This window comes from Lycorma delicatula, chromosome 8 (assembly GCF_047948215.1).
Source record: "Lycorma delicatula isolate Av1 chromosome 8, ASM4794821v1, whole genome shotgun sequence".
Lineage (NCBI taxonomy): Eukaryota > Metazoa > Arthropoda > Insecta > Hemiptera > Fulgoridae > Lycorma > Lycorma delicatula.
In genome coordinates, this window is record NC_134462.1 from 57,886,953 (window position 1) to 57,901,892 (window position 14,940).

Sequence of the window (14,940 nt, forward strand, 5' to 3'; positions counted from 1 at the left end):
AAGCCCATCAGGGCTAGGAACAGAGAGGGGAGTGGCGACCGGAAGTGTCGCAAGGCAGTTGTCCTCCCCTATGGGGTTAGGATGTTCCATGTTGCAAGCTTGCACAAGGTTACATGAACAGCCGAATGTAACTCGAGACTGGAGTGACAAAGCATGATGAAATTTTGTACATACACTCATCAGGCATCATACTACATAATTCCTTGGTTGTCCAAGAGATGCCGCTACTTGTATCAACTACAGAAATTTGGTTCGGAAACTTTTCAAACCTACTGTGTACATTTTAGATATTATTATTACAAATAGGTTTTGAATATCTAAAAAAAAACCAGTAACAAATATTATGAGACTTAAAACTCAAAGTCTAATCACTTAAAACTCAAGTGAAAGAGATACAAGCCAAAAAAAAGTCATGAAAACTTAAATTTTGCAAGTAAAAAAAGGTAATAACTATGATCAAAATTATATTCCCTATTGCGAACAAAAATTGTAGTTAACATTAATCATCGTAATTACAAAAGATAAATATCTTAATAATTAGATTCTTGAACAAGCGAGAATCTGTATTTCCATGCAGCCTTAAATAGAAGCTCAGATTTTTCCATTCTTTATTCAAATATTTTTTTATTTTATCTAAGGATAAAATCCTTTTTCGAAGTTATTTACTCCAAAACTCAGATAGTGCTGGACATCTGGGCAAAATATTGATTCACACCTTCTCCCTAACATTGCAAAAAGAACAGAATTTTATATTGCTAGTAAACAAATATTTATTTAAATATATTAGTTAGTTTCATTCTTGCCTTAAAGAACCAACTTATGAGAGAAGATTCTTGTTCACTGTAAGTGTAGCTTTTAAACTAGGATAATTCCAGAGAAAAAGTTCGTTTTTGGCTGTTATTAAATTGATCTTCCATTCCTCTGTAAATTATTATAAATCGTAGATTTTTGGTAATATCTAAATTTTCCATGTCTTGTCGAATTGGTTATGCTGTAGTCTTAAAGCTTTTTCTAATCTTTATACTAAACAATTTCTTTTTAATTAATTCACTTGAAAGTAATTTTGGATATTGGCTTGTTGGCATACTTGTACACTTTAGAATACTTTCTAGATGGCTCTTTACGGTGGGAATAAAAATTGGCAATAGACCAGTCTTATGGTACAAAGCATAATTTGGAGTATTTTCAGGCAGTCTGTAAACCTCAAGAAAAAAATGAAAAACTTTTGTAACACTTACTGCATGGCACCCAAAACCTGGACCCAATAACATAGTATTGATTGAGAGACGACATTAAAATTGTGAAGCTTAGATCCAAATGAAATTATTTTTTAACAGTAAATTATAAAAATTATTTAAAACTAGCTTCATCACCAATGATTTTTTCTTAAAGTGGTCAGTCAAAGATAATGTTGAAGTTAAATTTTTCCTTTGTACTTGTGAAGCAAATGATTAACAACCGCTTTTAAAGCACCATTTTTCTTATTTACATGGTCTTCCACCATTTCTGAACACAACTGTTTTTGATTTATTCAAAAACAAGTAAGATTCTATTTTTGACAGTACACTTACAAACCTTTAATCATTTTTTTCAAGGTAAGTCTCAGGATCTAGCAAACAATGCCAACTGCATATGCTAATAATTATGTAAGTCTACTGCGTATTTTAATTCCACGTTCTAAATTGGTGTCTAAATCATAAATAAATAACACAAATAGAATTGGGCTCAACAAGCCCCTGCTTTACTCCTGCAAACATCTCAAATACATCGCACAATTCTTGCTTATTCAACACCCTGGCAGTTATGCACGTGTAGATATTTTTATCATTTTGTACAATAAGCCTAATTCCCTCAATTTTTAAAAAAAGTGTGTGATAATCTGCTCGATCAAAAGCTGCAGAGAAATCAACTTCATACCTTCTGTCTCTTAACTAAGTTTTAATTTGTCAGTACTAATCAGACTGATGTAATCGATGTAAAGTATGTTTCATAGAATCCAGCTTGGAACTCTTTCAAAACTTCATTTTGATTGCACCAGTCCTGAAGTCTATCAAAGTCTGGTCTAGCAAACCAGTAAATATCTTAATAAATAGTGTTACAAAATGATATTCCTCTGTAATTCGACATTTCATTGACATTTCCCTTTTTAAAAATTGGGTAAAAAAATAGATCTTTCAAAGCTTTCTGGAGTAAGCTCTCAATAAAATAACTGATTATAAATCTCCATCAACATTTCTTTGAAATTATCAAGTGCATATTTAAAACTCATAGGAAATTCTGTCTTCCCAGGAGCCTTTTCGTTTTTAGCCTTTGCAAAAACTTATCCAAGTCTTGCTTCACAAAGGGTTTATCCATTCTTTCATCCTTAATAATGGTTCCACAAAACTAATTCGAACTGAGATAACAGGATTTAACAATTGATTAAAATGACAATATTAGAACCTGATAAAATTTTTTTATTTTTTTAAAAAAGAGGCAATTTCTGGTCATACTAACAACCAAATCTTAGTGTCTAACTACCTTAAAATCATCAGTACACTTATTCCAGTATTTCTTTTTTGTCTCCACACAGTCGTGTCTATTTAATTTTTGTCTCCAAAATTGATCCATAATAACATTTAAATTGTTATATAAAATGTGATAATTTGTAGCTATTAAGTTGTGCTTAATAGGTATATGGAGGGTAATAATAACTATTATTATCTGTTCAGAAAATATCAGTGTTTGAAGCTTTATAAAAATAAAACCATCCATCATATTTTAGGTTTTTTTTATGCTGTGTTTGATGATAACATTAAACTTATTGTTTTTTTTAAGATATCATAGTGAGAATGAAAAAAGTACTGTTTTTTTAGCTTTCTGTAACATACCTTGCCTAAATGATTTTTATTTAAAGCAGCAAACAATGATTTGTCAGCCTGTTTTTTAAACGGGCTGAAACCCGCTCTGACTGTTTGAAGAAGCCCAAGAGATAATATATTTCAGTTGGAAATTTATGTAAACATAAATAGATATTTATTTATTAATGTTATGATAAGCACACCATTTTCCTAAGAAGGTTCAAAGCAAAACAGTATGATTTGGTTTTATTGCGGGCAAAATCAGTTTGTCTCATGAGAATTTATCACCTTGTAAGTTGCTCAGAAATCTTACATTTTGTCTAACAGAAATAATGCTATTATCATTTGAGAGAGTACTATTTCATTTGCTGTGGATGCCCAAGTCATCTAATGAATGATTTTTTAATTGTGTCGTACAATGTTCAGTTACTTTTAAATTCTTCTGATGTAGTTACATTGGTATCATCAAAAAGGGTAACAATAAATGTTTCAAAATTTTTAGGAAGATTGTTAATAAACAATAATAGGAACAGGTCAAGGACAATTTGTGGGAGACCCAAAATTTGATATGCTGAAGTAAGCTATATTTTTATTTGTGTGTTTTCATAAAAACATTTAATTTCAACAACCTGTTAGTGGTTGGTAAGGTAAGACTTAACTGGTTGCAAAACAGCTGTTTTGATACAGTAGAAACTAGGTATTTTCAAGTAATCTTTGTCTTGATTGTTAAATTTTATGAATTATTTCTATCTTAATTTTTTTGTTTTTATATTGTAATAAAACTATATGTTTTTTTTTATAGGATGGAGAAGGTCAAGAACAAGCTGTTGCTGTGATGTCTGGAAGTGATGGCATAGAACAGGCAGTAGCTGCATTACATTCAAATAACGGTACTGCTGAGAATGAGGATGAATTGAATGCTGAACACATTACACCTGATCAAGGTAAAACTAGCTTTTTTTTCTGTTGCTGATTATTTTTTTTGCATTTGGAACTCACCAGATTTTTTGGGTCTAGTGAGATGCAATTTGTTCTATGAATAACTGCTGTGTAGTGGTTCAATGGAATTTTTAGATCGGGTATGTAACATGGCATTGCAGAAAAAATTTATAAACTAGCTTACTGAATTGTTTGTACTCTATGCGATGAGATTAGAATTGATGTATGTTACAATATTTGAGTAGTTCATTCCTGTCAGAACTCTAGTTGGTGAGTATTGTTTTCTTGGAATCAACAAACTGCTTAGATTACTTAAATTTTATAAACATATATTTTACACAATTTTTGTATAATTTACACTACTTACTTGATGTTTCTCTGAAATTTAATCTGATTTAATTATACTTCAGAATTTGTTTATTTCTGACACCCTTTTTTGTTTGCTCCTCACTGGAAATAAATTAAAAAATAAAAGTTGGCTAAGTTGCAGAAAAAAAAATCATATTACTGAATTTTTTTTTTATTGGTAATTTTTGTAGGTCTTAATTTTTGCTTATAAACTATAATAAAAATTAGAAATTGTCAAAAATTGTATACATAAAAAAATAAAATAATGTTTATAATAAATAAAAGTAAGCAATTAATTATGTAAAATAAAGTGGTGACAACAATATTTTATTTGTTTAACTGTAGGATTAGATGAACATTTGGTAAAAGGTTTAAGAAGATCGAAGAGGGCTCATGTAACACAAAATGATATGCAAAATTGTTTTGGTTTTGATGATGAAGAAGATGATGAGGATGATGATGAAGAAGACTTAAAAGAAGAAAAATCAAAACCTAGTTTACATATTCTTCAAGCATCATTGCAATGAGATGTTTTTTATAGGTTAGTTTTATTAATTTAATCTAGAATCTATTTCTTATAATGTATGTAGATTTATGTAACTCATACTTCTCTTTGAAAACAATCGGGCAAAATTTGAAATTTTTACTCTTAGTTGCTTGCTGGAATGGTATACATTTTTATTACATTTATATGTTTTTTCTTTTCCTTTTTAACTGTTAAATAGAGTGATCAGATTGAATATTAATGATTTGTGCTTTCACAGGAAAGATTTCTGGTCATCAAAATATTTAGATTAATCTATAGCAAATATTTATTTATTCATTTATTGAAAGTGATGGCACATTTCACTACATTAGTAAGTGTACCAAATTCAGTATAGAAGAACTAGTGAAGGTTCTGTACCGAGCTGGGTTCTCTTCATAATGATTTATCCCAAATGGTTAGACTTTTTTTTTATTTTTGCTGAAGTTCCTGTGATTATTCAAATATACTGTCTTAATACCGTAACTACTGATGGCATAGAAATGATGTATATTTATATTGTCACTGAATTGCTTCAATGGCATGTGGCACCTTATGAACAACTTGGTAGCCCTAAATATGCTGTTTGGGGTACTGGAGTGGTGGCCCTGAAAAGGGCCTTTGTGCATTTGATGAGATAGCTCTGAAGAAGGTCCCAACTGCAGAATGACAGTGGTGGCATCCAGAGTCATGCAGTGTTTGTCATCTTCCTGGTGCAGCTGTGGTGGTTCTCCCTGAGCTGCACTCTTTGGCCCTATCTTCACCGCTATGCTTCCTGGCATTAGCATGCTTCTTGCTAGGATGGCCAGGCGTACTGCTCTGGCAGGAATGAGGAGAGCGATCCCACATTGAGTTGGCTCCTGTTGATAGATCGTTGGTCAGGATGCTTGAAGCCTGACAGGCTAGGGAGGAAATGTGGTGCTGGCTGGCCAGTGTACTTTTCCATCTTTTTGTCCTTCTTGGTGGTTATTTGAGAGGGAATACTGCTTATATAGCCGCAAGTGCATGATGGGGTGTTCAGCAGCAGAAGGCTGTTTGATGGGGTGAGTCCATGTAGATGATGTGATGTAGCTTCCTGCGATGTTTAACCAGCTAGCAATAAACGTACCAGTATGAAGCAAAGTAACAATATATACATTTTGTTGCTAAATGCTTTATGTATATATATATATACATATATATATATATATATATATATGTAATATATAATAATATATAATAATAATATATATGTAATATATATATGTATATATATATATATATATATATATATATATATATATATATATACCAGGTGTCAAGAACTATCTGAACAACTTTGATGTCTTATTAGAAAAACAGTAATAATCTTATTAACCCTACACATGGCAGAGTCCAGAGTTGCTTCCAGCAACTTTTACCTACTGGTCTCTAGTGCCAAAATCGTCTTAACCGACTCTTAGAAAATGAATTGTTACTAGTCTGTGCTGTTATCTTTTGGCTTTTTTATAATTATTTGAAACGAAAACATTATACAGAGTCCATTTATGGAAAAATATCTGCAGTTGACCAAGTGGTAGGCGATTTATAGTATCTTGAATATAACCTGTTTGGTAGGTTTGTTTGCCATCGTGTGTGTAGTGCGTTCTACAGTTTTTTAGTTGTAAGTGTTGCGTTTATTATTAATAAGGTAATTTAATGTTAAACCGTCTTTTATTTAGAAATGTTTAATGTGTTTTTCAAATTGGCTGCTGAAATTTTTTTGTTTTTATTAGTAGCCTTCTTAGTTGTTTTGTTTTGAAAATGAATAGGTTGTAATGTAGAAATCCATCGCAACTATTGGCAATAACTAGATCATTTTTACCATCCATTAGGTTACAAAAGGCAGAAAAATGCCTGAAATGAATTGAATAAATTTGTTAAATTATCCTAATGTAAATAATGCAACTCTGTTGAACAAGCCTATAAGTTAGTTTTATGTATAAATGTATTTTTTTGTGTACAGTGGTGGGTTGAGTAGTAAAATGAATGTTGTAGTGCAAGAAGTTTTTTGCTACTAACTTGCACTAATATCACGTTACTGGAATGAAACTTTGACAGACAAACTCAAAACCTATAACAAAAAAAATAAATATTTTGGAAAATTTCTGCTGTCTATGGCTAATTCTCTATGAGTACTCACATTTTCTTTTTCTTTGTATGTTTATTGCTACATTTAATGAACAGTCTTTTACTGATAGTTAGGTATTTTGAAAAATGAAATTTTTCTGAATAATTTGATATCTTATATTTTACAATGCTCCCATAAAAAACAAAAGTTGGTAAAGAAATCAGAAGGCCAAAAAAACAGATAAATTTGAGCTGGCAACACACATTGTTTTTAATGGGTACTTGTAGGGTTAATGAATGTTTGAACTCTCTTTATCAGGTAACTCATAAAATTTCCCTCGACAAATACTAGATAGCATTGATTGCATATATCGGTCGCCATGAATCTACAGATGAAAGTATAATGTGTACAGTGGTTTACTGAAACAAAGTCAGACATACAAGTTAGATGCAATTTTAGAACTCTGTATAACTTAGACCCACCCTCTAGAATAAGTATTTATTCATGGTATGGTAAATTTCGAGAAACTGGCAGTGTTGAACATAAGGGAGTTTTTTTTTATATTTAATTATTTATTTATTTTTTTTTTTTTTTGGGAGGTTGCAGGCAGGCCTAGAACATCAGATGAAGAAATAGATATCATTATCAGTTTTTTGTTTACTGCCCTGGGAGTGCAGCACATGAGTTAAATCTTCTGTGATCTACCATTCATGATGTTTTGAAGAAATTATTAAAATTGTGTCCTAATAAATTACAAATATTGCAGCACATTACACCACAAGATTACGCTGCTAGAAAGGAATTCGCTGTGGAAATGATCAAAAGAATTGAAAATTATCATTATTATCTTAAAAAGTTCTTAGATGAGGCTATATTTCATGTGTCTGGAAAAGTGAACACTCAAAATGTTTGAATATGGGGATCAGAGAACACACATGGTACACTTGGCCACATCAGAGGTAGCCCACAAATTAATGATTGGTGCAGACTGCTTCATGATCGTGTGATTGTACCTTTTTTCTTTGCGGAATCGACAAACACTAATATCTATCTGGGCTTGTTAGAAGGGTTTGTTTACCCTCAGCTGGAAGAGTTACAACTCAAAATCATATTCCACTAAGATGGAATATGATTTCATCTTGTTAAAATATGATTTCACCATCATATTGGGATTTGTTAGTGCATGAATCCCTCAACAACACATTCACTAATCACTGAGTTAGACGTGATGGACCAATTGCTTGGCCATCTCGATTACCAGATATAACTCCATGTGATATTTTCCTGTGCGGTTTCATCAAGGATAATGTATACAAATCTTGTGTAGTAAATATTGATGACCTTAAAGCGAGGATTGTTAACTCATAGATGTGGATATGTTACAATGAACATGGAATAGAATTGATAACCGGTTGGATATTTTGCAAATTATTAACAATGCACATATTGAATGTTTAATTATAGTTTAATATTATATGTTTGATTAATGTTGATTATATTATGTTTGATTAAAAAAAAACTTTCAGTTTTAAAGTTTCTAGATTCATAACACCCGATTTTGTATCTCAATATATAAATTATTTACTCAATATCAAAGTTGTTCAGATAATTCTCAGACAGTCCAAAAAATGTGCATGCACCTCGGCTCCTGGCATGCCTTGCACAAATGCAGTTGTAGTGTCACTATGTACTTTTTATATTGTGAAATTGAGATGTTTAAAATAATTAAGCGACCTGCTGATCATGAAATAGATTCTGATTTTTGACCGCACAGCAGCACACATATCTCACATATTTGGCAATTCAGTGAGTGACAGCAGTGTGCATAAATGGGCAAGATTGTTCAAGGACAGGGGATAATATCCATGATGAACTGCGATCAGGTCGAGCTTCTGTAAACATAGATGATTTGGCGCACAAAGTTGACACAAAAATTTGTGAAGACCAGCTATTCACAATTTCGTTTTTGTCACAGATGATATTCACATAAGTTCAAACATTCACTGCTATTCAAACAGACAATATCAACTCACAAAATTATGGAAACTGTGTTTTGTGATAGACATGATGTCCTGTTAGTCTATTTTATTGTCCTAAAGGACAACAATAAATTCAGCTGCATACTGCGAAACCTTGACAAAGCTTCAGTGTGCAATGCAGAATAAGTGTCATGGGCTACCATCATCTGAAGCTTTGTTGATGCACAACAGTGCTCAATCTCATTCTGCTGCTCAAACTATAGAGTTAATCATATCTTTTGGTTGGAAGCCCCTGTACACCCTGGTCCTAGCACCGAGTGATTACCACCTGTTCCTGTACCTGAATGAGTTTCTTGGCAGTCAGCAGTTTGACACTGTTGAAGAAGTGAAACTGCTGACAGCAAATGAGAGGGTTTTGGTCAACGATTTTGTAATGTTAGTAGTTGATGAATGGTATTACAAGATGGTAGCACCTGTTGTTTTCTGCAATATTTTGTTCTCTTGTTACGTTTCAACCACCCTTGTAGTAACTGAAAATAATAATTACAGTATAAATAAACAGAATTAACAATCATGAAAACTTGTCATAATGAGCTAGTTTTAAACAGTATCCACTCTATCAGATTTTACTGTATTACAGGATTTAACAGTTATAGTCAATTAAAGAAAGTCCTTGGAACTGTATTGCATACAACTAACTAACAGATAAGATTTTGTAACACCTGAAACACCTGTGGGAGTACCATCCGGAAATGAATACTTGTAAAAAAAAAATTTAATAAAGCTAAAGATTTATCAATACAGGTGTGTGTATATTTGTATTTTGAGAAATCCCCCATATCTCAGGGATAATTGTTGCTTGGTAAGTGTGTTTATAATTGTACATTTCCTGTTATTTAATGATATTTTGTTGCGAATCTGCCATCTGAAGAAATTGCTTGTACATCCAGTTTATCCTTTCTGACCAAACCTTTTAAAATTAATAATATTTTAGAAAAAAAATTAAATATTAAATATAGTAAAACCAGTGATTCTCTTGATTTCAGATTGAATCTATGCATTAATGTATAAAGATGGAGACTGAAGAAGGTAATAGTCAAAGCAAAGAAACTTAACTGCCTATGTACATTAAAATGTTGTAAATATAAACTGAAATTTGAAGAATGAAAAACTTAGCCAAAATATTATAAGCTTTTGTGAACTGATTTTGGTTTTTTTTTACTAATAGAAGGAACGAGTTTTAGTACCTGTATAATAGCACACAGTTCATCAGTATAAGTACAATCATTATTAAGTTGTATTAATTGTATTTTAATTGCCGTTTTCAAATTAATTATATTTGTTATCGGGTACTCGATTTTTATTATTATGCAGTGATGATTTATCGTTACATTGAATTTATTTATTTATATTATTTATTAAATACTTGTTAGTAGCAAATAAGTTCATTTTTTGTAATCACCTAATGTAATGAGAATTAATTATATTAATTTACCATTTACAGTAAATGATGCTAGTGCGTTTAATTCTTTTAAGGCTGTTGTAAAATATTTTTTCTAAGGTATGAATTTTTATATAAATATTGTTAAATTAACGTCAATTCTTTTTTCAATATTGTATAGTGTGACGAAGAAATTAATGGTTATAAAAAAAAACATGACTATTATTTAAAAAGTTTTTTATGATTTTTTTATAGTTATTGATGTTAAGTGAATAGTAGAGAGTATATACCAAATTTGATCTATTAATATTTTTTTAATGTTTATCTCGGCATTTACAGACATGATTTATTTTACTTTCATTTATTTCTGCATGGAGTACAAATTCAAGGTGTATTAATATATGAGAAGTATACTTTTTTATGTATACCTTAATAATTTAGCATTAAATCTGAATAAGATTTGACACTGTATTGTATGAAAATATTTTTAGAATGGATTTTGATTATATTAAAAGTAGTGGTAATGTATTTAGTGAGAAAAGGTAGTGTAACATAGTTATGTTTATAATTTAAAAGGCTTCTTCATACATTAATTCTGTTTGCTGATAAAAGAGTACATATATTGCATACCATAATTAAAATTATTTGCAAACTTATTATTAATTTCCTTTCCCTCAAATAACAATTTAAAAATCACTAAATACATTTAAGCTACTTTCATTTTTTTGCCTAAAGGACCCTGCAGAATCAAATTCATTTCATGATCGTATAAGCTAAAGCACAATTCTGGTTTCTCTGTTATAAAATCACTATTTAAATTGCATAATTTTCTAAAAATGTTTACAAATTGTTTTAATAAAATTTTTGAAAAAATACTGCACACAAGAGTTAGCTTGATGAGCAAACGTCATGACATTCAGCTGACCAAAGACAAAATCAGATGGTTAAGGCCTGACCTAATAGTGGGCTAGAAAGATTATATAGCATTAATCTATATTTAATTACAAAGTAGCATCAATCAATTAATTTTTATTCGCTTTTGTATAAAACACAAATGTTTGTTATTAAAAAAATGTAAAAATTATAAACTATATAAACTTCATTTCAAATTATACGGAAATTGTTCTTCTGAAAAATACTTTTGGATCTAATTATGCAGCTTCTCTTCAATGTTGTTAAAAGCGGCACCCACTGTTAACTCTATCAGGTTAACTGATGGGTGTCACCGTAATGATATCCACATTAAACCACTTGGAAACTCCTCTGTAATCAAATAATACATATAATTTTTATTGTGTTCGTGTCTTTAATATTTATTTATTTTCTCTAGAAACAGGCAATTCTTGATTATAGTCTTTTAATAACAAATTTTGTAGCATATATCAGAAATGCCAAACCTGGTGTGACCCTAGTATAATTTGTTTTTTATAAAAATTAATATTAGTGAATTAGATACTGTTCAAGCAAGTTGAGATCAGAATTTTTTGTTCTATATGTAAAATTTATGCATAGTAAAATTAATATTATATTCTATTTTACAAAGGTTTATTCTGTTTTAACAAAACAACAGTGCTTGGATGTTTGTATTATTTGTTAGTAGAATCACTATAGTTTTAATTTGTACACTTCTGTGGTGTGTTTGTATTAAGAAAATGTAAAACATTTTTACAAATATTGACTTCATTATTAACGATACATATATTTGTCACTAGGTATGTTTTGGTTTTTATTCTGTAATTTACAAAGTATACCTATAAAGGTTGAATAGAGTTCTTTATTGTAGTTGACTGTCAAGGGTACAAGCAAATGCAACATGTGTAGAAAAGTTAGATGTTTGTATTGTTTTAAGTGATTTTAGGTGTGTTATAAATTTTAGTTTAAGCTGGTCTTCCATTCATTTTTTAAATGTACTTGTGCATTTTGGTTACATGAGGTAAGGAAACTAAATGACTTGTTATGTTCATATTCAATTAAATGTAAATCAGAATATAGAACACCCTACTTAAGAATATGAAAACAACAACAGATTACTTAATTTATATTTATAAAGTACAATTTTTTAAATATTTTGAAAATTCCCTGCAGCTGTCATTTATCCACAACATAACTACTAAAGTATGTAGCTGTCTGGCAGCTGAACCAATCGCCCGATACCAACACAGTAGTCAGCCAACATAGTAAACTGATGAACTTTTTGCAATAAAACATGTGGTATAGCGTAATGTGTCTACCCAACTGCCAAATAAAACCAAATAAAAAATATACCTAGTGGCAAAAAATATTTTAAAAAATCAGTCAACGGCTATAAATAATTGCTTAAAGTTGTAACTATTTTAAAAATCTGACAAAATTTACTGGCCGTTATAGCAAACTAACTAAACACATACCTTTAAACATAGCAATCCAGAAGTGTGCAGCTGCAGTCACTCTACTAAATAAGACACATTTCCCCAAAGAATTTCTGCAAGTACTACACCATAACAGAAGCAGACCGCAACTAGATATTAACTGTCACATCCAATCTTCATACATAACCCATGAAACTCAAAACTCAATATGCAGTATGAACAGGAAGCAATTTGAAATTTACACACACTGAATTTGATCAAAATAACATTAAATAAACGTTACAGTAACAACCAAAGAATTGAGACTGGAAAAAGTAATAAAAAAAAAAGAAAACTTTAGGACCTAAATGTGAAAATATCTTACAGATCAAAAAAAAAAATTACCAGAAATCTAAAAAAATAACAGAATGTATAAAGAAAAAGTAAATTAGACTTTTACAGACACTTAAGAATTTTTTTAAATTAAAACTTAAAAATAATTGATTTAAAAAATCAAAAAAGATCTAAAGGCATTAAATATTAAAGAAGATATTTTGAATAAAAATATATTCAGAAATAAAATAAAGAATTTTAAGAGTTTTGAGGAAAAATGGAAAGAGTTTGTCAAAAATAGAAAGAAAACTTAATCAAAGAATGACAACATATTTCCAGAAAAAGAAACACAATACATAGTTGTTTTTTTAATGCAATCCATAAAAATAACCTGTAACATTAATACTATATAGTATTCAATTAAATACTGAAGAGGTTTAATTTTGACCATTTTAAGATGATTGCTCTTATAAACAATATCTCCAGAATGATCTTTTAGAAGAACAATTTCTTTGTAATTTGAAAAGCGACTTGATTTTTTAGTTCAAACAAATTGTTTGCTATGGCTAATCAGTTTTTCTCTCTTTTATTTTAACAAACTTCAGGGATGCTTTTATCTATTTATTTTGATGAGGATGATTAAAGAAACAAAAAACTGCCACATCTCCTTGTGGAATTTTTCATTTTTATATTCTGTAAAAATTTGGAATGTTTTTGGTTTGTATTCTGCAATAGTAATTGCAGTCTTCATTAACTTTGATTTTTTAATTTAAAATCTTTTTGGTTGTTTCCAGAAATTTGCAATCAGAATTTTTCTGTGAATTTTCATCAGGTGTGACAGTCAACAGATAATGTAGAATAGTTTTCTTAGGAAATATGAAGAATTCATTCTCATTTATATAGTGTACAATAGTCTGAAAATTTGATTTTAAATGTTTGTCTATGGCAGCAGAATTTGTCATGACCTTTTGAGACGTTTGCCTACATATCTGTGATGGTTTTGAATGATATACACTTTAAAAACAGATAGGTTTTTTATGATTTATGTATTCAAAGATAACCTTCAAGCGTTTAAGAAAAACATAGTAAAATAATTAAAAAGTGTTAGTAAGACAATTTTTCCAATAAAAATCAAGAAAAGTTAACTATGAGAAATTGAATTTTAAGAGATAAACTCAATCAGTATTCAGAGATAAGCAAAATATTTTTTTAAGTGGTCCCAGTACTTTTTGATTACAGGCTTTACAAAACAATTGTAAAACATTGTCTTTTTAGAGTAAATACATATCCATTTTGTGTATTTTATACAGTCCTGAAATTTATGAGGCATCTTTATTTTTATTAATTTGAGGTTTCATTCATAATATTTTTTAAATGTTAAGTGATGTTCACATCATGAGCATTTTAGTTAGTTATGTTGTTAAATTATGAAGAAAAGAAGATTATCTTTCAGCTAAATGATTACAACAAATTGAAAGTTGTAATTATGAATGTTTTAAAGCTATAATACTATCAAAGTATAATTTAGTTACAAAAGATTTTCTATTTGGGAAGGGTATAAATAATCAAGATTTTACTCAATGCAGAACATATCACGGTATATATTTTACTTTTATCATAAAGCATAAAAAAAGCTACAAAAACAAATTTGTATGAAAATAATATATAAGAAATATGTCCATTACAGTTAGATTTTTAAAAAGATTCCATTAATTTTGTAAATGATGATAGATGAATGTTAAAGAGAAGTAAAGTACAATGTAATTACCTCTAGATGGTAAAACTGTTTTAAAATTTGTGTAAATATTTGTACAAAAATAAAATATAAATAGTGAATAAAAATTTTGTTATTTTCTTTATTTTTTATAATTGATGAGCCTTACTGTATTACTTTCTGTGGTGTTGTTCCTACCGCAGAAAGATATACCATCAATTTTTTTTAAGTAATTAAAATACTCGAAGTACAGTAGAATTTTAGTATCGGTAGGAGAAGGCCACAGAGGTGAGCAATTTCGATTACACTTATCTCCCCCACCTCTCTTACTTTCTGCTATCCTGTTAGTTTTAAATAAATTATATTTAAGTTGTTATCTCACAGAGTTTGATCAATGATTAGATTTT

At 29.7% G+C, this 14,940-nt stretch overlaps 1 protein-coding gene across 6 annotated transcripts in view; it reads left to right on the forward strand.

The window, feature by feature from the left end:
- The window catches only part of LOC142328594 (uncharacterized), a 67,720-nt gene extending 53,059 nt beyond the window's left edge, over positions 1 to 14,661 (forward strand). For all 6 annotated transcript variants that reach the window (XM_075372374.1, XM_075372380.1, XM_075372378.1 and 3 more), the window contains 3 exons: positions 3,643 to 3,784; positions 4,473 to 4,668; positions 9,765 to 14,661. In XM_075372374.1, coding sequence (XP_075228489.1) covers positions 3,643 to 3,784; positions 4,473 to 4,654 — 324 coding nt within the window. In that variant the 3' untranslated portion in view covers positions 4,655 to 4,668; positions 9,765 to 14,661. The remainder of the gene's footprint in view (positions 1 to 3,642; positions 3,785 to 4,472; positions 4,669 to 9,764) is intronic.
- The last annotated feature ends 279 nt before the right edge of the window (positions 14,662 to 14,940 follow it).